This window comes from Bos grunniens, chromosome 17 (assembly GCF_055505025.1).
Source record: "Bos grunniens cultivar Pamir isolate PY7600 chromosome 17, Bosgru_T2T1.0, whole genome shotgun sequence".
NCBI classification, from domain to species: domain Eukaryota; kingdom Metazoa; phylum Chordata; class Mammalia; order Artiodactyla; family Bovidae; genus Bos; species Bos grunniens.
The window spans coordinates 36,617,006-36,643,323 of record NC_141181.1 but is presented as its reverse complement, the minus strand read 5'-3'; the positions used below and the strand labels follow the sequence as shown (position 1 = coordinate 36,643,323).

The window sequence follows — 26,318 nt, the reverse complement described above, 5'->3', positions numbered from 1 at the left end:
CACAAAGAGTCAGAAATGACTGAAACAACATAGCACGCACACACGTGTTAAATAAAAATGGAACTGTTACAGAAGACAGGAAATATGGGTTCTCAACTGAGCAGCACCTAGCTGTGTGATCTTCAGCAAAGACCTTTGCCTCTCAGGCACTTGCTTTTCCCATCAGTATTATATGTGTGCAAAGATGGATTGAATATATTTTACTATCTTATAGACCTAAAACCACTTCCTCATATACTAGGGATCTGATGCCAGAAACAAGCAGTGAGTAATATTAGTTTAAAATAATCCTATTTGTTTCAATAGTGATCTATATATTGTAAGATTTTTATCTCTTAAACATGTTGAATGTCAAGCTCATAAATAAGAATATTTCTTTTCATTTATAATACAGAGCTTTTCTAATTGAATTCTCAATAGAATTTTAATAATGAAAGATATACAAAACAATTTATGATTAATTTTCACATTGAAGAAGTGAATATAAATGCTAGCTTGTGGTTTATTAATATTAATTTATCTCATTTGCCTGTTCTTAACTCATAACCTTTTTTCCTACATGTACAAATTGAAAGCAACCACAATGAATCCTATTATAAACATTGATATCTGTATTCTTTTGCATAACAGGTAGTATAATGTACTTAATTAGTGGTAGATCTGGGTGTATGAATAGTTTGCTTTTCTTTAGTAAACTGATGTGAACTAGCATTATTCTCTCCACAGAAATGAGGAGAAAAATACAACTAGATCTAAAGGTAAGAAAGATTTGGAAGTCAATCCAAAGGAAATGAACAGTAATGAAAAAACCTGTTTAACTGCACCTAGGTCCCAATATGCTGGTGCTCCTTGATCAGTAAAAGGATCAATAACTGTTCAGGGAAACAAGGATAAGTCAAGTTTTTCAATTATCTATCTTTATATGTGTGTGTGTGTGTATGTGTCTGTGTGTGTTTGGTGTGTGCGTGTGTATATGTTCAATTGTGTCTGACTCTTTGTGACCTCGTGGACTATAGCCTGGCAGGCTGTTGGTTGCTATTTTCTACTCCAGGGGATCTTCCCAGTCCAGGGATCTAACCCATGTCTCTTGCATCTCCTGTATTGCAGGCAGATTCTTTACAACTATAAAGAATGGCAAATAGATGGAGATGGGGAAACAATGGAACCCATGAAACACTTTATTTTCTTGGACTCCAAAATCACTGCAGATGGTGACTGCAGCCATGAAATTAAAAGATGCCTGCTCCTTGGAAGAAAAGCTATGAACAACCTAGACAGCATATTAAAAAGCATAGACGTCACTTTGCCGACGAATGTCTGTCTAGTCAAAGCTATGGTTTTTCCAGTAGTCATGTATGTATGTGAGAGTTGGAACATAAAGAAAGCTGAGCGCCAAAGAAATGATGCTTTTGAACTATGGTGTTGGAGAAGACTCTTGAGAGTCCCTTGGACTGCAAGGTGATCAAACTAGTCATTCCTAAAGGAAATCAGTCCTTAATATTCATTGGAAGGGCTGATGCTCAAACTGAAACTACAATACTTTGGCCACCTGATGTGAAGAACTGACTCATTGGAAAATACCCTGATGCTGGAAAAGATTGAAGGCAGGAGAAGAAGGGTACGAGAGAGGATGAGATGGTTGGATGGAATCACTGACTCGATCAACATGAGTTTGAGCAAGCTGCAGGAGTTGGTGATGGATGGAGAAGCCTGGTATGCTTCAGTCCATTGGATCTCAAAGAGTCTGACATGACTGAGTGACTGAACTGAGCTGAACTGAACTCTTTACATCTGTGCCACCTGAGAAGCCTATATATCTATATATCTATCTACTACTGTGGGCAGGAATCCCTCAGAAGAGATGGAGTGGCCATGATGGTCAACAAAAGAGTCCGAAATGCAGTACTTAGAGGTAATCTCAAAAACGACAGAATGATCTCTGTTCATTTCCAAGGCAAACCATTCAATATCACAGTAATCCAAGTCTATGCCCCAACCAGTAACGCTGAAGAAGCTGAAGTTGAACGGTTCTATGAAGACCTACAAGACCTTTTAGAACTAACACCCAAAAAAGATGTCTTTTTCATTATAGGGGACTGGAATGCAAAAGTAGGAAGTCAAGAAACACCTAGAATAACAGGCAAATTTGGCCTTGGAATATGGAATGAAGCAGGGCAAAGACTAATAGAGTTTTGCCAAGAAAATGCACTGGTCATAACAAACACCCTCTTCCAACAACACAAGAGAAGACTCTATACATGGACATCACCAGATGGTCAACACCAAAATCAGATTGATTATATTCTTTGCAGCTAAAGATGGAGAAGCTCTATACAGTCAGCAAAAACAATACCAGGGGCTGACTGTGGCTCAGACCATGAACTCCTTATTGCCAAATTCAGACTTAAATTGAAGAAAGTAGGGAAAACCACTAGACCATTCAGGTATGACCTAAATCAAATCCCTTAGGATTATACAGTGGAAGTGAGAAATAGATTTAAGGGCCTAGATCTGATAGATAGAGTACCTGATGAGCTATGGAATGAGGTTCGTGACATTGTACAGGAGACAGGCATCAAGACCATTCCCATAGAAAAGAAATGCAAAAAAGCAAAATAGCTGTGTGGGGAGGCCTTACAAATAGCTGTGAAAAGAAGGGAAGCGAAAAGCAAAGGGAAAAGGAAAGATATAAACATCTGAATGCAGAGTTCCAAAGAATAGCAAGAAGAGATAAGAAAGCCTTCTTCAGCGATCAATGCAAAGAAATAGAGGAAAACAACAGAATGGGAAAGACTAGGGATCTCTTCAAGAAAATCAGAGATACCAAAGGAATATTTCATGCAAAGATGAGCTCAATAAAGGACAGAAATGGTATGGACCTAACAGAAGCAGAAGATATTAAGAAGAGATGGCAAGAATACACAGAAGAACTGTACTAAAAAGATCTTCATGACCCAGATAATCACGAGGGTGTGATCACTGACCTAGAGCCAGACATCCTGGAATGTGAAGTCAAGTGGGCCTTAGAAAGCATCACTATGAACAAAGCTAGTGGAAGTGATGGAATTCCAGTTGAGCTATTCCAAATCCTGAAAGATGATGCTGTGAAAGTGCTGTACTCAATATGCCAGCAAATTTGGAAAACTCAGCAGTGGCCACAGGACTGGAAAAGGTCAGTTTTCATTCCAATCCCAAAGAAAGGCAATGCCAAAAATGCTCAAACTACCGCACAATTGCACTCATCTCACACGCTAGTAAAGTAATGCTCAAAATTCTCCAAGCCAGGCTTCAGCAATATGTGAACCGTGAACTTCCTGATGTTCAAGCTGGTTTTAGAAAAGGCAGAGGAACCAGAGATCAAATTGCCAACATCTGCTGGATCATGGAAAAAGCAAGAGAGTTCCAGAAAAATATCTATTTCTGCTTTATTGACTATGCCAAAGCCGTTGACTGTGTGGATCACAATAAACTGTGGGAAATTCTGAAAGAGATGGGGATACCAGAACACCTGATATGCCTCTTGAGAAACCTGTATGCAGGTCAGGAAGCAACAGTTAGAACCAAACATGGAACAACAGACTGGTTCCAAATAGGAAAAGGAGTACGTTAAGGCTGTATATTGTCACCCTGCTTATTTAGCTTCTATGCAGAGTACATCATGAGAAACTCTGGGCTGGAAGAAGCACAAGCTGGAATCAAGATTGCTGGGAGAAATATCAATAACCTCAGATATGCAGATGACACCACCCTTATGGCAGAAAGTGAAGAGGAACTAAAAAGCCTCTTGATGAAAATGAAAGTGGAGAGTGAAAAGTTGGCTTAAAGCTCAACATTCAGAAAACGATGATCATGGCATCCGGTCCTACCACTTCTTGAGAAATAGATGGGGAAACAGTGTCAGACTTTATTTTTCTGGGCTCCAAAATCACTACAGATGGTGACTGCAGCCATGAAATTAAAAGACGTTTACTCCTTGGAAGGAAAGTTATGACCAACCTAGATAGCATATTCGAAAGCAGAGACATTACTTTGCCAACAAAGGTCCGTCTAGTCAAGGCTATGGTTTTTCCTGTGGTCATGTATGGATGTGAGAGTTGGACTGTGAAGAAGGCTGAGCGCCGAAGAATTGATGCTTTTGAACTGTGGTGTTGGAGAAGACTCTTGAGAGTCCCTTGGACTGCAAGGAGATCCAACCAATCCATTCTGAAGGAGATCAGCCCTGGGATTTCTTTGGAAGGAATGATGCTAAAGCTGAAACTCCAGTACTTTGGCCACCTCATGCGAAGAGTTGACTCAGTGGAAAAACTCTGATGCTGGGAGGGATTGAGGGCAGGAGGAGAAGGGGACGACAGAGGATGAGATGGCTGGATGGCATCACTGACTCGATGGACGTGAGTCTGAGTGAACTCCGGGAGTTGGTGATGGACAGGGAGGCCTGGCGTGCTGCAATTCATGGGGTCGCAAAGAGTGGATCACTATTGAGTGACTGATCTGATCTGATTATCTATATCTAAATCTATATTATATGTGTTGGATAAGAGAAAGCACTGTAGCTCAGGTGACTTGAAATTTCATTCTAGGGTGGTAAAAAAAAAAATCTTAAGTGCTCAAGACTAGTGCCTAAATGGAGTTTTCTGGAATATGGACAAGCTTGGTTTTATACACTATATGAATTTGACTTTGACTAGTTTGTTACATATTGTGGAATATATGTAAGTAGAAGGCTAATGTTCCCCATTTTTAACATTTCAAAACTTAAAATCTTAAAATGAAAACAGCTCTATTTTTTCAAGCTTATAACAACTACTTTTAAAGCTTTACAAAAAGTATCTTAAGGTAGGGTCATCGAAGTGTTAAGGAACATACTTTATGCATCCTACACATCTGTAATGATAGTACTGCTTTGATAATTCCTTCTCAAAAATATCAAATGACTAGCAGGTTTTTATCTTGAGAATCTTAGAGATCAGATATATTTCTTTATTGACTTAATTTTGCCTAGCAAAATGATTCAGTCCACCTCATGCCAAATTTTCCCCAGATTAGCAAATATATTCCAGTTTAAATGAATAAACTTGCAAGCAATACATTCAAAGGTCAACAAAACATTTTTTTTCCTTAAAGTTCTAGAAAGGACAAAATTAACTAGCAAAAAGTGCAATGAAGTTGTAACTATGTACTTGATTTGCAAATCAGTTTTGAAACACACACATCAGTTTAGGCCTTAGATATACTTGATGGTGACTCCGGTTTCCTGACCCTGGTGGTACTACCAGTGTGTTTTGGGAGACAGTCCTCCAAGAACCCATAATAGTTTTGCAAATCTTATGGATTGAGACACTGACTGCCATTTGCCTTGTGATCTATTCAAGGATGTTTAAACAGCAAGAAGCTCTGTAACACAAAGATAATATTCCCTTCAAGAGCAAACGGCAAGTGTATGGAAAGCCTTAGAAGACAGAGTTTGTATCTCCATTTGAGCAAAGGGAAGGACTATGGACTGCTTGGTATCCTAAAGATAACTTCTTCCTTTGGTGCAATTAGTAGGAAGAATTATGGTCCATATGGTGTCCTTAACTCACAGATCTTCTACATCATATGGTGTGTGCTGGTATAAACTGGCTCTCTGGAAACCGAACTCCAGGCACTAGCTCAATTAAGGGTAGAATTTCATTTCTCAGGAAAAAAAAATTTAATGTTCTTCTTTTTCAAACATTACTTTTTGATGAAAAAAATCAGATTTTCATTTATCTAATAATTAGGAATATTGAGCATTTTTCATGAGCCTTTTGGCCATCTGTATATCTTCTTTGGAGAAACGTCTATTTAGATCTTCTGCCCATTTTTTATTTCATTTTTTATATTGATCTGTAAGAGCTATTTCTGTACTGTGGAGATTAATTACTTGTCAGCCACATTATTTGCAAATATTTTCTCCCATTCTGTAGGCTTTTTGTTTTATTTGTTTACTTTGCTATGCAAAAGCTTTTAAGTTTAATTAGGTCCAATTTGTTCATTTTTGTTTTTATTGCCATTACTCTCTGAGACAAATTCTTAAAAATATTGCTGTGATTAATGTCAAAGAGCATCCTATCTATGTTTCCTTGAGTTTTATAGTATCTGGTCTTACATCTAGGTCTTTAATTCATTTATTGTTTTGTGTATGGTATTAGAGATGTTCTAACTACATCCTTTTACATAGAGCTGCCAAGTTTTCTCAGCACCACTTGTTGCAGGGACTGTCTTTTGTCTATTGTATATTCTTGCCTCCTTTGTGTAGATTAATTGACCATAGGTGTGTGGGTTTTTCTCTCAGCATTATGTCCTGCTACACTGATGTATATTTCTGCTTTTGTGCCAGTGCCATGCTGTTATGATTACTATGGCTTTGCAGTATAGCTTAAAGTCAGGGAGCATGACAACTCCAACTCTGCTCTATTTCTCTCAAGATTACTTTGGCTATTCCAGGTCTTTGTGTTTCTATACAAATGTAAAATATCATGTAAGAAACGAGTTGCCAGTCCAGGTTCGATGCAGGATACTGGATGCTTGGGGCTAGTGCACTGGGACGACCCAGAGGGATGGTATGGGGAGGGAGGAGGGAGGAGGGTTCAGGATGGGGAACACATGTATACCTGTGGCGGATTCATTTTGATATTTGGCAAAACTAATACAATTATGTAAAGTTTAAAAATAAAATAAAATTAAAAATTTTTTTTGCTCAAACTCTGAGAAAAGACAAGAAATGCAGATCAAAACCAGAATCAGGTATCACTTCACATTGGTCAGAATGGCCATCATCAAAATTCTACAAATAATAAGCAATAGAGAGGTTGCAGAGAAAATAGGAACACCCCTACACTGTTGGTGGGAATGTAAATTAGTACAGCCACTATGGAGAACTGCATGGAAGTTCCTTAATAAAACTAATAAAATCATATGATCCTGCAATCCCACTCCTGGGCATGTATCTAGAGAGAATCATAATTTGAAAAGATGCATACACCCCAATGTTCAAGTAGCACTATTTACATAACCAAGACATGGAAGTAACTTAAATGTATAATGACACATGAATGGATACATAAGATGTGGTGCATATACACAATGGAACATTACTCAGCCAAAAAAAAGAATGAAATAATGTCATTTGCAGTAACATGGATGGACCTAGAGATTATCATAATAAGTGAAGTAAGCCAGACAAAGAGGAATAAATATCATATGATATTGCTTATATGTGGAATATAGAAAACAAATGATACAAATAAACTTACATGCAAAAATCAAATAGACACACATACACAGAAAACAAACTTATGGGGTTACCAATGGGGAAAGGAGAGGACAGATAATTGAGAAGTTTGAAATTAACATAGATGCACTAATATATATATATATATATAATATATAAACAAGGGCCTACTATATAGCACAGGGAGCTATACTCAATATTTCACAATAACTTATAAGATAAAATAATATTAAAAAATGTATCTATATGTGTGAATAACTGAATCATTTTGCTGTGCATCTGAAACTAACACAAATTTTCAAATCAATTATACTTCAATGAATTAAAAATGTATTACTAATACATTTTAATACATTTGAAATGTGTTAACATTATTCAATCATTAAGATATATATGTAATAAATATATTGATATATTAATTAATATATTCCTTAACATTTACTTAATTAATGACCATAATGTCTTCACTTCCTTCTTCATGACTATTTTTCCTATTAGATAATGGTCCAGATTGCTCTTTGACCTTTGAAAAATACATTAACATTTTAAAGGGTCTTCCCTTGAACATGCTGGAAGCAGTCAGATATTTCAGATGGAATGGCACAATTTTTCATCAGCCAGGAAATAATGCTTCTGGGTTTGCCTGAAGGTTTCTATTCTCTCAGCAGTCATGGTTTTGATGTGCTATTTAATTTTTTTCTCCTTCCCTAGAGTTCTCTCTTGCCACTCTTCACGAACCCACATCTATCAGTCTTTTAATACTAAAAGTAAAACATAACCTCCTGTAAATGACTTCTTTGAATTATATCGTACTGCTATGTATAGCAATACTTTCTGGACTTATTAAATTATACAAACACTTTCCCCCATTTGCACTAGTAACTAGTTTTATAGACAAATATTTTGATTTTGTAAGTAAAGGAATCATGATGCAATTTTGATTTGCTCTGTACTATAAATCTGGACATCTCATTCTCTGGCCACAAAAATTATAAGCATTTTAAGATTTTTCAGTGGTCCCACTAGGTATGCTCAAAGGGCACTTCTTACTGTCCTCACAATCTTCCCTCAAGCCTGGCTTTGATAATCAGTATCAGCAAACAGTGTAGCAGTGTGATCAGTGCTGTAAGTAAGAAAAGGGAAGGAAGATAACATACTGAATCTGAAGAATGTTACAGTGAACTGATAGGGTATATGACGATATGCTGAAATAATAGTACATGCATATTAGAGGATTGTGACTACAACAGGGCAGGCCTCCCAGGTGGCACAGTGGGAAAGAATCCACCTACCAATGCAGGAGATGCAAGACTCAAGGGTTCAATCCCTGGGTCAGAAAGATCCTCCGGAGTTGGAACTGGCAACCCAGTCCAGAATTCGTGCCTGGAAAATTAGATGGACAGAGCAGCCAGACAGGCTACAGTCCATGGGGTCAAAAAGAGTCAACACAGCTGAGTGATTGAGCATGCATGCACAACTACAACAGAAGGTTTCATTGTGATAGGAAATCATCAGTTCAGTTCAGTTCAGTTACTCAGTCATGTCCAACTCTGTGAACCCATGGACTGAAGCACATCAGGCCTCCCTGTCCATCACTAACTCCTGGAGTTTATTCAAACTCATGTCCATTGAGTCGGTGATGCCATCCAAGCACATCATCCTCCATCATCCCCTTCTCCTCTCTCCCTCAATATCTTTCCCATCATCAAGGTCTTTTCAAATGAGTCAGTTCTTCGCAGCAGGTGGCCAAAGTATTGGAGTTTCAGCTTCAGCATCAGTCTTTCCAATGAATATTCAGGATGATTTCCTTTAGGATGGACTGGTTGTATTTCTGTGCAGTCCAAAGGACTCTCAAGAGTCTTCTCTGACACCACAGTTCAAAAGCATCAGTTCTTCAGTGCTCAGCTTTCTTTATAGTCCAACTCTCACATCCATGCATGACTAATGGAAAAACCATAGCTTTGACTACACGGAACTTTGTTGGCAAAGTTATGTCTCTGCTTTTTAATATGTTGTCTAGGTTGATCATAGCTTTTCTTCCAAGGAGCCAGTGTCTTTTAATAGGAAATTATGAGCCAGAAGAATACAGAAAGAAGAAAGAAATATTGAATGAAAGAGACAAAAAGCCTTGGAATAGAAATGAAAAAAGAAACCAAGGTAGTAGAGGAAAAAGTGTACAGGATTTTTTGTTAGATGATAAGAGTTTACGTTCTAGTTCTCTAGGACAGAGAGAATTATCATTATAATTCCAAAATATCAGACATCTCCCAAATCTCAGTGGTTTAAAACAGAAGACCTTCCCCTCTGTTCTCATTTCAAGATAATCACTAATTGCCAGGGAGTTTTAGTCATCCTAGTTGATTTAGACACTTGGCATGATTAAGCAGGCACTCCCTTGAACAGATGCTGTTTGACATGCTAGGAGAAAAAAGATAATTCAGGGAGGTTTTACGATTGGGATCAAATGTTCAGCCCAGAGGCATTCCATGGTACTTCTTAACAACTTACTAGCCAGAACTAGACACATAGTCACTTTAGGAACAAAGGGACTAATGTGATCAGAATGCAGGGAGAATAGGAAATACATGGCACACAGGATAAATTAACACAAAAGTACTCATGTAGAGTGGTTATTAAAATATACAGGCTTTATATTAAATCCTAATCCTGCTTCCCAACATTTTAAGTGTGTTGTATTAAACAACTACCAAACATTTGTGAAGCCTAGTTTTCTCTTCTATCAAACAGTAATAAAACCACTTACAACATGGGAATCTTCATATAATTAAACCAATGTACAGAATAAAGCTAACAGAGTACCTAGTATACAGTAAATGCCCTGTGATACTAAGTTCCGTGTGACCTGCTCTGAGTACATAAATTCTGGAGATGGCTCAAAGTATGGAAAACTTCAGGGAATTTTCTCACAAATGCTCATAGTAACCAATAGCTACTGTGTGTGACCTATGTGAGTATATGCACAATCATGTCTGATTCTGAGACCCCCATGGACTGTGTAGCCCACCACGCTCCTATGTCTATGTGATTTTTCTAGGCAAGAAAAATGGAGTGGGTTACCATTTCCTGGGTGAAGCACAAACTGGAATCAGGATTGCCAGAAGAAATATCAATAACCTCAGATATGTAGATGACACCACGTTTATGGCAGAAAGCGAAGAACTAAAGAACCTCTTGATGAAAGTGAAAGAGGAGAGTGAAAAAGCTGGCTTAAAACTCAACATTCAGAAAACTAAGATCTTGGCATCCAGTCCCATCACTTCATGGCAAATAGATGGGGAAACAGTGGTAACAGTGACAGACTCTATTTTTTTGAGCTCCAAAATTGCTGCAGATGGTGACTGCAGTCATGAAATTAAAAAGCACTTGCTCCTTGGAAGAAAAGTTATGACCAACCTAGACAGCATATTAAAAAGCAGAGACATTATTTTGCCAACAAAGCTCCATCTAGTCAAAGTTATAATTTTTCCAGTAGTCATGTATGGATGCAAGAGTTTTACTATAAAGAAAACTGAGCACCGGAGAATGGATGCCTTTGAACTGTGGAGTTGGAGAAGATTCTTAGAGTCCCTTGGACTGAAAGGAGATCCAACCAATCCATCATAAAAGAAATTAGTCCTGAATATTCATTGGAAGGAATAATGCTGATGCTGAAACTCCAATACTTTGGTCACCTGATGTGAAGAACTGACTCATTTGAAAAGACCCTGATGCTGGGAAAGATATTGAGGATGAGAGGAGAAGGGGACAACGGAGGATGAGATGTTTGGATGGCCTCACCAACTCAATGGATGTGAGTTTGAGTAAGCTCCGGGAGTCGGTAATGGACAGGGAAGACTGGGTTTGTAAAGAGTTGGACACGAATGAGTGACTGAACTGAACCTTTTCCTGCTTTAGAGATCTTTCCAAGCCTGTGCATTGGTATGTGAATTCTTTATTGCTGAGCCACCTGGGAGCCCCCTGTAGTAACTACTATGCTCAAAACCAGTGACAGACTAGCAGTTAGGGTGGTGACTATTGCTTCCGAGTGAGTCTTCATTGGGAGATTTACCTAAACTAAAGCTACAGCAACATTTGTATTGCTAAGTCACTTCAGTCTTATCCAACTTTATGCTATCCTATTAGGAGAAGACATTCATTTCAGTGTAGCCAAGAAAACATACATGGAAACACTGTGATTGCGCTTTATGGAAGGGGAGAAGGAACAACACGAAAGGACATTAGATGTTTCTCCTTGAAGCCAGTGTCACTTTGCTTTACTAGCATTACCATCTTTATTCTTTCTGATCCTTCTTCCCCATCTGTGTTTTACCTATGCTTTTATGGGCTTCTTACTAATCTCATTTTTCTGTCTGATCCTCTCTCTTTCCCTTGAGAAAGTTACTTTTCCTCTCAGGTTTTAATAATGTCATTTGGATAAGCAGTAAAAATATTCCCTGTATCCAAGGGTTATTGTGGAATTAAATTGCAACAATTAATGTATATGAAAGTATGTAGCACAATATAGATATACAATATTTACTTCAAAATAATATTAAAAGAAAGGTACTATTTGGATTTGCATTTTGTAATTGTGTTTTACAATTTTGTATTGCTAATGAATTCCATATCCTCAAGCTCAATAAATGCTTGTTGGGTAAGCACATTGGATGAAACAGCATCAGCCCCCTTAGATACATATTATGGACTATAATTAAAATTTCTATAATAACATGATGGATTTATGTTACTCATTTTTATCTTGAGACACAGAATATATACTTGCAATCACATGTGTGTATACAGAGTTATAAATGATACAACTATGTACATATATGTTATACTTATACTACACTAAGCTATGTATGGTCTTCCCTAGTGGCTCAGATAGTTAAGAATCTGCCTGAAACGCAGGAGACCCGGGTTGATCCATTGGTTGGGAAGATCCCCTGGAGAAAGAAATGTTAATCCACTCCAATTTTCTTGCCTGGAGAATTTCATGGACAGAGGAACCTAGCGGGCTACAGTCCGAGGGGTCACAAAGAGTCAGACAGGACTCAGTGACTAACATTTTCACTTTAACTTTCACTGTGTAATCTGACAAGTAAATCGCACATTTCAGTTTTTGCTCCCAAAAGGGGATTCATTATACAATTGACACACAAATATTTGAGAAAATTCTGTTCTCTACATACATTTGTTTAGACTCAAAGAACTGACACCTCTCTGGGGAAAATGTGGAAAGTGGCTAATCAAAACTCAAAATCTAGTGTATTTATTGTATATTTTAGTGTTTTGTAGTTAACAACTAATATTTATGCTAGTGAGACCTATCCAAATAGAAAATCTCCTTAGGCATTCTCTAAATCTTACAGATTTATAGATGTTTATAGTCTATTTTATTTAAATAAAACTATGCAAGTTAAAAATAACAAATGTGAGGAAATAAATTTATACAATGCTTTTAAATAATATATTTTAAAAAATTTTATTAAGTATAGCCTAGTTGATTTTACTGTAGCAAAAATGATAGAAAAGGAAATTATTTTTAATGTATTATTAATTATAATATAATTATACACACATATATCATCTTGATTTAAGCCTTATTCTAGTCAGTGATGGAATCATTCACTATAAATATATTTCTTTTTACCGTCCTGTGTGCTGTGCTATAGCAAGATGAATAGTGTGTGTGTTTACTCACTATATTATGTCTGACTCTTTTGGGACCCCATGGACTGTAGCCCGCCAGGCTCCTCTGTCCATGAGATACTGAAGTGGGTTGCCATTTCCTTCTCCAGGGGATCTACCAGACCCAGGGATCAAACTCCCATCTACAAGGCAGGCGGATTCTTTACCTCTGAGTCACCAGGGAAGCCAAAGATGAATAGTAGCTTACATCATAATGGAAAAAAAATCCAGCAAACTGATAAATAAGTGAAATACATATTTTGACAAATAATGGTATTCTAGAGTGAACATTAACAGGGGACCAAGGGAATGTCTATGCTTGTTCTATTTTCAGTTATGGTTTGGGAAAACCTCTCCAATAAAGCAGCATGTGAGCCTAATTGGAGTGGAAAGAAGTGAGAGAAAGACAATCGGGTATTCTTTGGATTCAAATAGTGACTAATTCAAAAATAAATAAATGCTATAATGAGATTAGTCTTCAAGGTCTTGGAGAAGGAAAAGTACATCCCAGTGGTTGGATTGGGGTTGATAATGAGGGGAAAGTATCTGCCGGGGCTTTGCAGGAACTTACAGAACTCAGGGAGCTTCTTAATTCCTACCAGATACACACTTTCACACAGAGTCACAGAATTATTTTTATAGCTTAATGTCACCTCTGCCTCAAGTCATTTGAAATTTAAGTATTGTCATAACGTTCTCTGCCTCTCTGCTCCTAAGTACCAGCAGTCATGTACTATTTCTAACTATGTAGAGGTAAGGATTCACAGAGAAGGAAAAGATTGGGAGGTGACTTTGATCATTTTGGGTGAGTATTAGTGTTTCCAAAACTGGTTTAACTCATTGTGTTGTTTCATTTCTTTAAAGATTTCTTAAATTATACAGCAATGCATGCTAAGTTATTTATCTGAAATGTCCAAATTTAATTCAAAATTATTTATAAATTATACACAACAATCTGTGATGTTATATTTAACAGAGGAACAATCAAAACTTTTAGTCAGGCATCTACCTGCTATTTTTCTGCCATCTATTCAATTACATAGTATCCACTAGGCACTAGGAATAAAAAGATTAGAAAGGCACAGTTCTAGACCTCAAGATACATAACATAGGGCAGTCACACAGTATGGAATAAATATTCACTGGGTCTGTAATAGTATGAGTCAGAATGTTGAATTAATAATGTGTTTTGAGAGCATTCATAAAGGAATTCTTATATCTAAGTTTGGAGCTGGGACAAAACTTATTGTTAGTCCATGAAGTAGGGGAAATGAATGATAATAGAAAAATAGTGGGATAAGGCCAATTCTCTAGTTGTACTTTTCTAGAATGAACATTTTAATAGCTTATTTACTTTTACATGCAACTGAACTTCTATAACATTTTTTTACTTTGAAGTATAGTTTATATTCTACTTATTTTCTCTTTTATACCTGTCATATCTATTCTGCATGCTATACCTTAGCTTGTTGAAACATTTAATAAAGATATGTGTTCCAAAAATTCCTTAACATTCTAAGAATTTTTTTTATTTCTTATCTATAGAATGAAAATAGATACACTTTCATAAGTTTGGTTTGAGGATTAAATACAACAATAAATTTAACAGCTTAGCCTAATGTCTGGCACATAAAAATCCCAGAAAAGGTTAGTGATTTTGTCAATGAAAGAATTTCAGCAAAAATATATGCAATGTAAGAGTTACTATCATGTAGTGACTATAAAGGAGAAAATCAAAATAGTTATGTTTGTTTATTTCAAGTGATTTTTAAAAGACAAGTAGCATAAGAAATCTTAAAATGTATATGTTCTTTTCAATTTCAGCATTTTTGTCTTTTTTCCACTCTCTAGGAACATCAAAATGTATTAAAACTTGTATTTGATTGAATAAAATGTTGTTTAAATATTTTACTTGCAGTATCATGATGTGTTATTAAAAGCACTAGCTTAATTTATTGTAAGTATATAATCTATGGAATTTATAAAAATCCTAATGTCAACTTATTTAATTCTTGAAAATATTTAACATCAATAAATGAAGTATTTCCTATTAGACAACCTGAAATTATTATGATTTTTGTGAAATTAAAATGTCTAATGATTTTTAAAAGAACAAAAACTTTGCCAAACTATATGTCTCTAGATGGTATAGGTATCTTTTTTTGTTTATCTTAATGGCAAATTCAAGAACATAACACTTTTGGTTTAGTTTGAAGTTATAAACTTAAAATTAATATGGAAATAACAGAAATTATCTGGATGATTAGGTCTTGACATACTTACTTTTATAAGCTTATCCTATTTCTTCATGTGAAATTTTAATGACACATTTTTTTAAATAGTCCATCTCTATACTTTGTCAAAAGCAATCCCCCAAATTGTGTTTCTAAAAGGCTTTTTTATATAAATATAAATTATACTCTGAAAGTATATTCTGCAATAAGTGCTCTTAGGTGAGTAGTAAACCAGAGAACCAACAGTTTAGTTCATTATGAGCAAGTCCAGAATGGTAAGGTACCTTGTGTCGCAATCTTATTAGAGGTTGGTAGGATTTAAGGCCATATCCTGCTTCTTTGGTTGGCCGTCCTTCAGACTCCAGAAAAATGAATCCAAGAATCAAAACAGCTGACCAGCACTTAAGCATCCTTATTGCTTTTCACCTGTGAAAATTAACATTGCAAATAATCAGAAAACACATTCTAAATTGAAGAAATATATCAAAAATATTCAATAACAAATATAATTCTCCATGGAATTAATCAAAACTCAGCAGCAGTTGCCAACTGAATCCATAATAGGTAAGCATCTTCAAATAAAGATTATAATTCTTCTTGATATAAGAAATACTGGTTTTTTTTTCACACATACAGCTTTATATAACACTGAATTAGTAGAAATTTAGGGGCCAATAAAAATATTGAGGTAAAATAAACACAAGCTGAAAGAAATTTTTTTCAAAAGAGAGAAAACATTAAACCATATTAATTTTCTAATCATCCATACAAGATACATTTATCAACACATGTATAAATCTCAAAGTTCTCTTTGAGTATGTCTGATGAAAAATGTTTAATAAAACTATAGCTATTATAATTTACTGGTAAATATCAGTGAAATGTTGATGAGATAGTCTTCTGTAGCAGCAATCCCCAACCTTTTTGGCATCAGGGACCAGTTTCCTGGAATAGAATTTCCATGGGGGTGGGGTGGGGTCATTCAGGCAATATACAAGCAATAGGGAGTGATGGAGAGCAGCTCTGCTTGCTCACCAACTGCTTACCTCCTGCCATGTGGTCCAGTTCCTAAGAAGCTGTGCCCTGGTGCCAGTCTATGGCCTAGGGCTTGGGTATCCCTGTACTATGATAAATTCTTAATAAACTAAGGTACAACAGAAATTATGCCATTGGATTATATTGACTTATATTTTTTCAGTAGCACCCAAAAGGACATTTCCTAGAAAGCTGCTTTTTCTTAAGTGCTTTAAACTAAAAGTCATATGATTCTTTCCACAACTCTGTGTTTTTGAATATACCAGAGAAATTGCAAAAATGCATAAATTTATAACCATATAAATTCCCTAAAACCTCTTCCAAACAAACAAACCTATATGTTGAACTCAACTGTATTCCTCTTTACCACTTTGAGAACACTTCTTAACCCTTATTGTGACCATAGTGAAGTAAGTCGCTCAGTCGTGTCCGACTCTTGCGACCCCATGGACTGTAGCCTGCCAGGCTCCTCTGTCCATGAGATTCTCCAGGCAAGAATACTGGAGTGGGTTGACATTTCCTTCTCCAGGGGATCTTCCTGTTCCAGGAATTGCACTTGGGTCTCCTGCGTTGCAGGCAGATTCTTTACCGACTGAGCTATACTCCCAACTCATTGTGACCTTAAGAGGAGCTTTTTCTCCTCCTGTCTAATCCAATCTGGCCACCTGAGTTCTTGAGAAACTTAGTCAATTTATTAACTCTGTTATTAAGTGTATTCAAACTCTATCTCTCAATGATTTTCTTCCATCCTTCAACATGCTCAAATCATGAATTTTTAAGATAATTTCTCTCATCTATTTTCTGAATTTTTAGAAAGAACTATGTATCTCAATCTATCCATTTTCTGACCAATCATGATTCTGTTTGAAATGGTCACTTTGATGTGTACAATATCTGTCTCTTCCATTTCTGTAGAATTTGTAAAAACACCTTCTCAGTCCTTTTACAAGTTCATCCTACACCTTTATCTTGCCGTTAAACATTATTTAATCCCATTAGCCATGTATCCTACTCAATTCACTCAGCCAAACATTCAAATAGTCTATGGTTGTGTTAATATGCAATCCTTCTCATTCAATCTTCAGGTTTTTATGATTAACCTCCGTAACAGCTTCTGCTTACATGTTTCAAAAGCAACTCCTCATAGTATACATATGATAACATAAAGTCATGCTTTTAGAGACTTTTTCATTCATCCTTTTATTCAAGTCAGAAACAAAAGAGACATTTTTGATATCTTTGTCTCCCTTATTCTTCATATTAAACTCATCTCTATGTCCCATTAATTCTAGCTTCATGTATACCTTTCAAACATCAGTTTCTTTCCAAATCTATTGTAACAACCCTGACACAACCACTTTCCCCTTCAAATGCCCCAACCCTTTCCTTTCTTACCTTTTACACTAATGCACTTTAAATCTCTTCTCCACACAACAACCTGAGCAATTATGGTCAATCCAAGCATCATGATGTTAGTGCATTTGCTAGTAACTTTCAGATATACTCTATTCATTTATTCTTAAGATAAAAACTAGATCACTGGTTCTTACAAGTTTCCACAGCATCTTGGCTCTGCATGTCTTCCTCTTCTCTAAATAATTGTCCTCCAGCCAGACTAATTTTGTGCAGTTGTTCAAATTTTGAACATTACTACTCTAAGGATTTTCTACACTATTTCCTCCAAATGAAATGCATTTTTCTCATTTATCACCCAAAGATCATCTCATGTCAAAAATATCCCTTTGAATCCTTCCCCATAATGCCAAGACTGAGTTACATTTCTCATTTACTCTGTTTATAGATCAGTTTTTCTTTGTTTCAGAGCTTCTCTTTGTAATTATACATAATTAAATTGATTACTTCAAAACGTTGGTTTTCCTCACTAGAATATGTATCTGTTCCTCAATAGAATATGTTTCCTCACTAGAATATGTATCTCCTTTAAACATCATGACTGCTGGAATTTGTTGTGTTTTGCTTTTTCGCCAGCATTACATCGTCTGGGTCTTCCAAGTTGTCTGGTACCTGCTGCACATGCAATGAATGAATGCATAAATGAATGTCATCTTGCATGTGAGGGAAATAAGAAAGAGCATGTTTTCCCACATTCGGACAATTCTGAATGCAATTCCTATTTTCACTACTTCTGTGAAACATCTGAAAGCTAACGTGGAAACTAACTATTTTCATGAGCAATCCATCGTTTTGCTGTCATTTTGATGTGTAGTCTAATCCTTCTCCCAGAGGTAAATATTTCTTTATAAGACAACTGGACAGAATATTTTAAATTCAAGATAGTTTGAAAATAAAGCAAACAGTTTGGGAAAGGGGTGAAGGAGTAGTTTTCCCGAGCTCTGAATACTATGTTTCTTCTGTAGTATAGGAGGGAGGGAAGGGGCATGGCAACAGTCCTGTACCAGTATGATGCTGTGGGAAGGTGAGGTCATACACTTCCTAAAAGTGCTCGCTTAAGGGCTTGTCTTTCTCTGCCCTTTTTCTTCTAACCCTAACCTTCCTCTCTTTCTCTACTTTTTGTGCACACACACACACACACACACACACAAGAGTTCATCTACTCTAAAATATAAAACAAATGAACAATTAATTCATTTTAATGGGTGAATAAAAATCTCATCAATCTTGGGTGAGTAAACTTATACACATTGATAATTAGATCAACAAGCTGCTAAGTATATTTTCAGCCAAAAGGCAACAGGATAGAAATATTTACTTTAAGAAATTTCACTAAAACTTGAGAAAAATGTCAGCATGTAAAGCTTCAGTATAGTATATACAACCTATTTATACTATTTAAATCTACTTCCTTGATACCCTTAACCATGATTATTTTTTCCATTGAAAGTCTTATGATTTTCAAGTCTAAAATTTCTTAAAAATAATGCTATACAAAAATAAAAATGCTTTATCTCAGCAAAAGCTATCATATAACTGCAGTGATTTACTTGGTATTACAGATAGAATAGGTTTGCCAGGTGGTTCAGTGGTAAAGAATCCTCCTGTCAATGCAGGTGATACAGGAGATGTAGGTTCGATCTCTGGGTCAGGAAGGTCCCCTGGAGGATGAAATGGAAACCCACTCCAATATTATTGCCATGCAGTTGCAAAGAGTCAGACATGACTGAGCAACTGAGCACTCATACACAGATAGAGTAAAACAGAACTGATATTAAAATTCAGATAACTTTTGTGGGGGATAACTCTGATTTCTATTCCAGATAGGTATTTGAGCTCAGCAACTAAATGTTAGACAAAGGACAAAAACTAGTTTCTGTGCTTTTCTTCTGTGAATGACACCACATGATATTCTCTTCCATTGAAATATTACTAAAAAAAAATACTTGAATTCAATTTTATAGTTATCAAATGGCAACCTAAACATAAAGATGGCTCTTCTCATTGGATGCTCGGAAAATAATTATCAGCTTCTTACCTCTCTTCACCTACAGGATCCAAAGATGTCATTACTGTATTTTTAAAAGTTCACTTGTCTACAGAAGGTGTTCTTGAAATCGTAAATCAGGAATAATTGATCCCATGATATACTGACTCATGATCTCACTTTCTCAGTATCCTAACCTCTGGCAATCTGTTAGGTTTTCATAATTAATTGGCAGTTTGTTGACAGCTCAGTAAGAGCACTGAAAAGCATGTGTTGAAAACAAACCAGCTGGAGCAGATGGTGTGATAATGATCTTATGACTTTTCCTTGTAACCTCAACATTTATATGGAAGCATCAGAAAACAATCTCACTATTAAGTTAGAGAAAATGCATGTGTACCTAAAAGGTATCTGCATAATATCATAGTTAACAAAGTTGTACTTGAAAAAGACAAGGGGGATGGGCACAGATTTCTTTCTCATCTTCAAAAAAATAACATTTTTCTCTGAATAAAACTTTTTTTTCACCACATGGCACAACAGGCCATGCTGATTACAGCAGTAGGATTTAGAGAGTAGGATTTACATTATTCAGTAGATTTAAAATGAGGGATTCTGATTTGTTTACACATTATAATCTAATGTCTAATCACGTGGAAGACAAAATAAAAGTGATAAAGTATTGCCTTAGGAACAAAATGCAGCATTTGAGATAGAGGAGACAACTTTGCTAGCAAGCCTATGAATGAAAAGAATGTCAGAGTGAAGCAAATCCCCACCATTAGCAAATGTTTTAGCTCAGTCAAGTATCCTAAGAATTTTACCTGGAGTACCCTCACTGCATCTCATTCCATCTTAGAAATCTACAATAGGTTTTTCAAGAGATAGCTCCAGTTACCCCCTTTATGAAAATATCCCTTCCAGTCACACATAAATTTGACTGCTCTCTGCTGCAGTCTTTAAGTATATGACTTACATGACTTCTTACTGTGGTTATTGATTTAAAAAAGGCGATCATCCTTGTTATTTACAGCATCAGACTTTACTTTCACCACCAGTCACATCCACAACTGAGTATTATTTAGGCTTTGGTCCAGCCTCTTCATTTGGAGAAGGCAATGGCACCCCACTCCAGTACTCTTGCCTGGAAAATCCCATGGACAGAGGAGCCTGGTAGGCTGCAGTCCATGGGGTTGCTAAGAGTTGGACATGACTGAGCGACTTCACTTTCACTCTTCACTTTCATGCATTGGAGAAGGAAATGGCAACCCACTCCAGTGTTCTTGCCTGGAGAATCCCAGGCATGGGGGGAGCCTGGTGGGCTGCCATCTATGGGGTCGCACAGAGTCGGACACGACTGAAGTGTTAGCAGCAGCAGCAGCAGCCTCTTCATTCTTTCTGGAGGTATTTCTCTGCTCTTCTCTAGTCATATTGGACATGTGCCCACCTGGATTGGGGGGAGGGTAATATTCCAGGGTCATATCTTTTTGGCTTTACATAAGATATGATCCTGGAAGATCATATCATGGGGTTCTCAATGCAAGAATACTGAAGTGGTTTGCCATTCCCTTCTCAAGTGAACCATGTTTTGTTGTCAGAACTCTGCAGTATGACCTGTCTGTCTTAGGTGGCCCTACATGGCATGGCTCATAGCATAACTGAGTTACACAAGGCTGTGATCCATGTGATCATTTTGGTTAGCTTTCTGTGATTGTGGTTTTCATTCTGGAGGCTGTGGGTTGTAATTCTTGTTTCTTCTGTCTGCCCTCTAATGGATGAAAATAAGAGGCTTGTGCAAGCTTTCTAATGGGAGGGACTGGCTATAGGGAAAACTGGGTATTTCTCTGGTCCACAGGGACATGTTCAGCAAATATTTAATCCACCATTTCTGTTAATAGGTAGAGTTATGCTCCCTCCCTTTTAGTTTTTTGGCTTGAGACAGCCCAGTTCTAGAGTCTACAAGCTCTATGGTAGGGCTAAAAGTGAACTACAAAAAGACATATGCCAACATTCACCTCCGAAGACTGCTGCTGTCAGTGCTCCTGCCCTTGTAGCATGTCACCATTGACCCACCTTTCCACAAGAGATTTTCAAACACTCAGCGGTAAGTTTGGCTCAGTCTCTTGTGGGCTCACTGCTCCCTTTCTCTGGATCCCGGTGTGTACAAGATTTTGTTTGTGCCTTCCAAGAGTCTCTGTTTCCCTCAGCTCTGGATTTACAAGCTGGATTTACAAAATGCAGAGGAATCTGAGATAAAATTGTTGACATCCATTGGAATCAAGACTGCTGTGAGAAATATCAATAACCTCAGATGCAGATGACACCACCCTTATGGCAGAAAGTGAAGAACTAAAGAGCCTCTTGATGAAAGTGAAAGAGGAGAGTGAAAAAGCTGGCTTAAAACTCAACATTCAGAAAACTAAGATCATGGTATCCAGTCCCATCTCTTCATGGCAAATAGATGGGGATTATGGAAACAGTGAGAAACTTTATTTTGGGGGCTCCAAAATCACTGCAAATGGTTACTGCAGCAAAGAAATTAAAAGACACTTGCTCATTGGAAGAAAAGTTATGACAAACCTAGACAGCATATTAAAAAGGCAAAGATGCTACTTTGCTGATAAAGGTCCAGCTAGTCAAACATGATTTTTCCAGTAGTCGTGTATGAATGTGAGAATTGCACTGTAAAGAAGGCTGAGTGCAGAGGAACTGATGCTTTCAAGTTGTGATGCTGGAGAAGACTCTTGAGAGTCCTTTTGCTTTCAAGTTTAATGCTGGAGAAAACTCTTGAGAGTCCCTTGGACAGTAAGGAGATCAAACCAGTCAATCCTAAAGGAAATCAGTCCTGAATACTCATTGGAAAGACTGATGCTGAAGCTGAGGCTCCAATACCTTGGCCACTTGATGAGAAGAACTAGCTAATTGGAAAAGACCTTGATGCTGGGAAAGATTGATGGCAGGAGGAGGCGACAGAGGATGAGATGGCTGGAGGGCATCACTGACTCAACAGACATGAGTTTGAGCAAACTATGGGCAACAGTGAGGGACAAGGAAGCCTGGTGTGCTGCAGTCCTTGGGGTCACAAAGGGTTGGGCTCAACTGAGCGACTGTACAACAACAATAAACATCCTTGTACAGATATAGAAGGAAGTACGTTGAACTGATTGTGTCACAATTTAACATGTTTCTTAACTTCCCCAGACCTGTCTTTATTCAGTGTCAGGGAGGTGAACACCACATGGACACTAGTGTCTGTACATTTTGACATTTTATAATCCAATGAGATGGAGAAAACAGCTTCTAGACTACCTTGTGGTCCTGGAAAACCTGAGCAAAGCCAGTTGTCTCACTTGTACCCCATATGTAAGAAGAAACTTATGAGCATATAAAATCTAGCACCTGTACCAAATTATTCCTACTGAGTTGATTTATTAACCAGGAGAGGATACAGGGAAGAATAGGATTGAGAGAAAAAAAATATGATTTCCTTTCTTGAGTTTCCTTTTGCAGTCTTATTAGAAATATTAAATAGATATTGGGATAGTGAATCTGGAGCTCAGCAAAGAGGTAGAGGCTAGAGATACCTATTTGGGACTGTGAACATTTGTACATCTTCTGCCTTAGGTATGAGATGAGAAGTTAGAGAGGACAAAAATTTAAAGACTAAGCCTTCAGGAAGATTTAGTTGAAATAGAGGGTTAAACGTTGTGATGAGTTGGAAAAAATGAAAAGAGTGAAATGGCAATTTTAGAAAAATGATAGCAATTTCCATTAGAATGGAAGGACTAGAACTCACAGCCCTTATTATGTGACAGCCTGTAGTTTCACTGGTTTGCTTGTGTGTTCTCTGTATACAACCAGATTGCCAGCTACAAGTACAGGGTTTCAATAATCATTTACATGAATCAGAGCAGTACACGGCACACATCACAAACTCAACAAATTATTTTGATTAATTAATCAATTAAATAATATCTACTAACAATTTGGAGAAGGAAATGGCATCCCACTCCAGTACTCTTGCCTGGAAAATCCCATGGACAGAGGAGCCTGGTAGACTACAGTCCATGGGGTTGCAAAGAGTCAGACACGACTGAGCAACTTCACACACACAACAATTAATTTGAAATAGTAGATATACATAAATGAGTCTTAATATTCTTCATGTGGTCAACAATAGTTGCTAAAATAAATTATGAAATAAATCTAGATTGAGTTGCATTTAGCATAAAAATCTTTTCTATTTCCCCTATATTAAAACCTTTGAATTTAGCTTTCAATGGGAAATTCCTCTGAAAAAGCCTCACTTCTCAATAATAGATAATCTTTTCATTTTGTGGCTTAACTGGAATTGGAAACATCAGCCAGATTCTCTCATACCTCATGTGTACACCTCTTGGGCTTTTCTGTTGCAGCAACTGTTTTCCGTTCCTGATCCACTTTACCATGATACCTGCAACTGTGAACTCTGAGGTTGAGTTTCAATTTGATATTTCTCTAAGGAGGAAACATTGCCCAAAGAATTCATTTTTATATGTACAGTGGACTCTCGCCATCCAGCCATGAATTCTTCTATCAGAGCAATGATCCCAGCTTATGTACAGTGTTCAAATACTCATTCTAATAAGCATCATTTGAACACAAAGCAAAACCAACTAGAAAATAGATAAGAATTGAATAAACACAGAGGAGAGCAGCAAAGGAAAATCAGATCATATATATCCAGCTAGACACATTGGGATGATACCTATTATATATTTATAACTATCCAAAAACATATTCTGATAGTTATCATTGCTTATATTGAATGAATACATAAATAAAAAGAAATTTCTCAAGATAGTCTTTAAGAATGACTCATCAAATTTGACCAACAGTTCTATTATATAAATCATTAATGATATATGTGGAATCTAGAAAAATGGTATAGATGAATCTAATTGCAAAGATGAAGTAGAAACACAGAGGTAGAGAGCAAAAGTATGGATACCAAGGGGGAAGGGAGTGGGATGAATTGGGAGATTAGGATTGACATATACACACCTCTGTGTATTAAAGGAGAAGGCAATGGCACCCAACTCCAGTACTCTTGCCTGGAAAATCCATGGACAGAGGAACCTGGTAGGCTGCAGTCCATGGGGTCGCTAAGAGTCGGATATGACTGAGCGACTTGACTTTCACTTTTCTCTTTCATGCATTGGAGAAGGAAATGGCAACCCACTCCAGTATTCTTGCCTGGAGAATCCCAGGGATGGGGGAGCCTGGTGGGCTGCTGTCCATGGGGTCACACAGAGTCGGGCACGACTGAAGCAACTTAGCAGCAGCAGCAGCATGCATAAAACAGGTAACCAATGAGAACCTACTGCAGATGACAAGGAACTCTACTCAGTGCTCTGTGGTGACAAAGAGGAGGAATAGAGGTACATGTGGCTGATTCATTTTGCTGTACAACAGAAAATAGCACAACACTGTAATGCAACTGAACTCCAATTAAAACAGACAGATGTAATATTGCAGATATAACAAGATAATCTCTACAAGAAGTAACCACAGAGAAAAAAAATGACTATTGATACTGCATATGAATAATTGTGGAGAGAGATTGTATAAGAGCGATCTTCCACTTCCATTTGCTTTGGATCAACATAAATGAAGACTTAAGCAAATGCAGCTACATTTTGAGAGTAGTAGATATGTGACTTCTGTGTCCAGACTGCATGGGTAAGCGTGGTTCAAACCTATATGGAAACACTAGCAAACATGGAACTTTCTGCATTCTTAATCCTTAATCATATTGTGAAAGTGTCTAAAAATTTTAAATGCAATGCTTTATGCTGAAATATTCTAACAAGTGCAATACATTTTTCTAAACATCTGGGATAAGAATAGAATTACATGTTAAATAATGACAATTATGATCATTTATTTCACTCTTTCAAAGAAGGTAGAATTTGTATTGTAATGACATCTAAGTCATTAATTCAGATGAAGAAAATTGTCCAGATTCTAATCAATTATACCTTTCAAAAGCTTTCTTAGTTTGCAGCTGAAAGAAGCTAAATATAGATAAAATATATTCTTTGCCATTTTAAAACTGCAGTGTAAAATGTATAATAATTTAGGCTTGCACTAGGAGAAAGTATCCACACTAAATTCCATTGAATTAAAAACTGTCTATTACTCAACTTTCAGCAAATTAAAGTCCCACATTATGAAAAGCATGCTAGGTCATAAATATTGTTTTTCAAAACCATCTTTGCTTTACACAACTATTTATACTGCAGCTATATTAACTATCCTGGTGCACCAAACAATGTTTTAAATAAAATATTCAAGTACAACATATAACAGATAACAGAACTGAAAAGCAGAAACCTAGTGTAAAGTCTTTATTTGTGAGGAACAGAGACCCAGTAAGAAAAAGGTTTGCCTATGAAGAAAGTAGAAGTGGACTTGGAATACAGCTGATTCCAAGTACATGGGTATGTTTTTTTATACTATAACACACCCGATTAGAATCCATTCATTATGGAAGGAAGGACACAAATGAGAATTTGTTTAGAAATTGCATCTCTATGAGCCCCAGCATTCTGGTATTTGCTATTGGCTAGACTTTCTAAGGGGGAGAAGGCAATGGCACCCCACTCCAGTACTGTTGCCTGGAAAATCCCATGGATGGAGGAGACTGGTAGGCTGCAGTCCA

The 26,318-nt window shown here is 36.8% G+C and overlaps 1 protein-coding gene across 4 annotated transcripts in view; it reads right to left on the bottom strand.

Annotated features, from left to right (window-relative positions):
* FSTL5 (follistatin like 5) overlaps window positions 1–26,318 on the bottom strand; it is a 937,973-nt gene that overhangs the window by 857,239 nt on the left and 54,416 nt on the right. For all 4 annotated transcript variants that reach the window (XM_086345931.1, XM_086345933.1, XM_086345932.1 and 1 more), the window contains exon 2: window positions 15,465–15,606. In XM_086345931.1, the coding sequence (XP_086202057.1) occupies window positions 15,465–15,590 (126 nt within the window). In that variant the 5' untranslated portion in view covers window positions 15,591–15,606. The remainder of the gene's footprint in view (window positions 1–15,464; window positions 15,607–26,318) is intronic.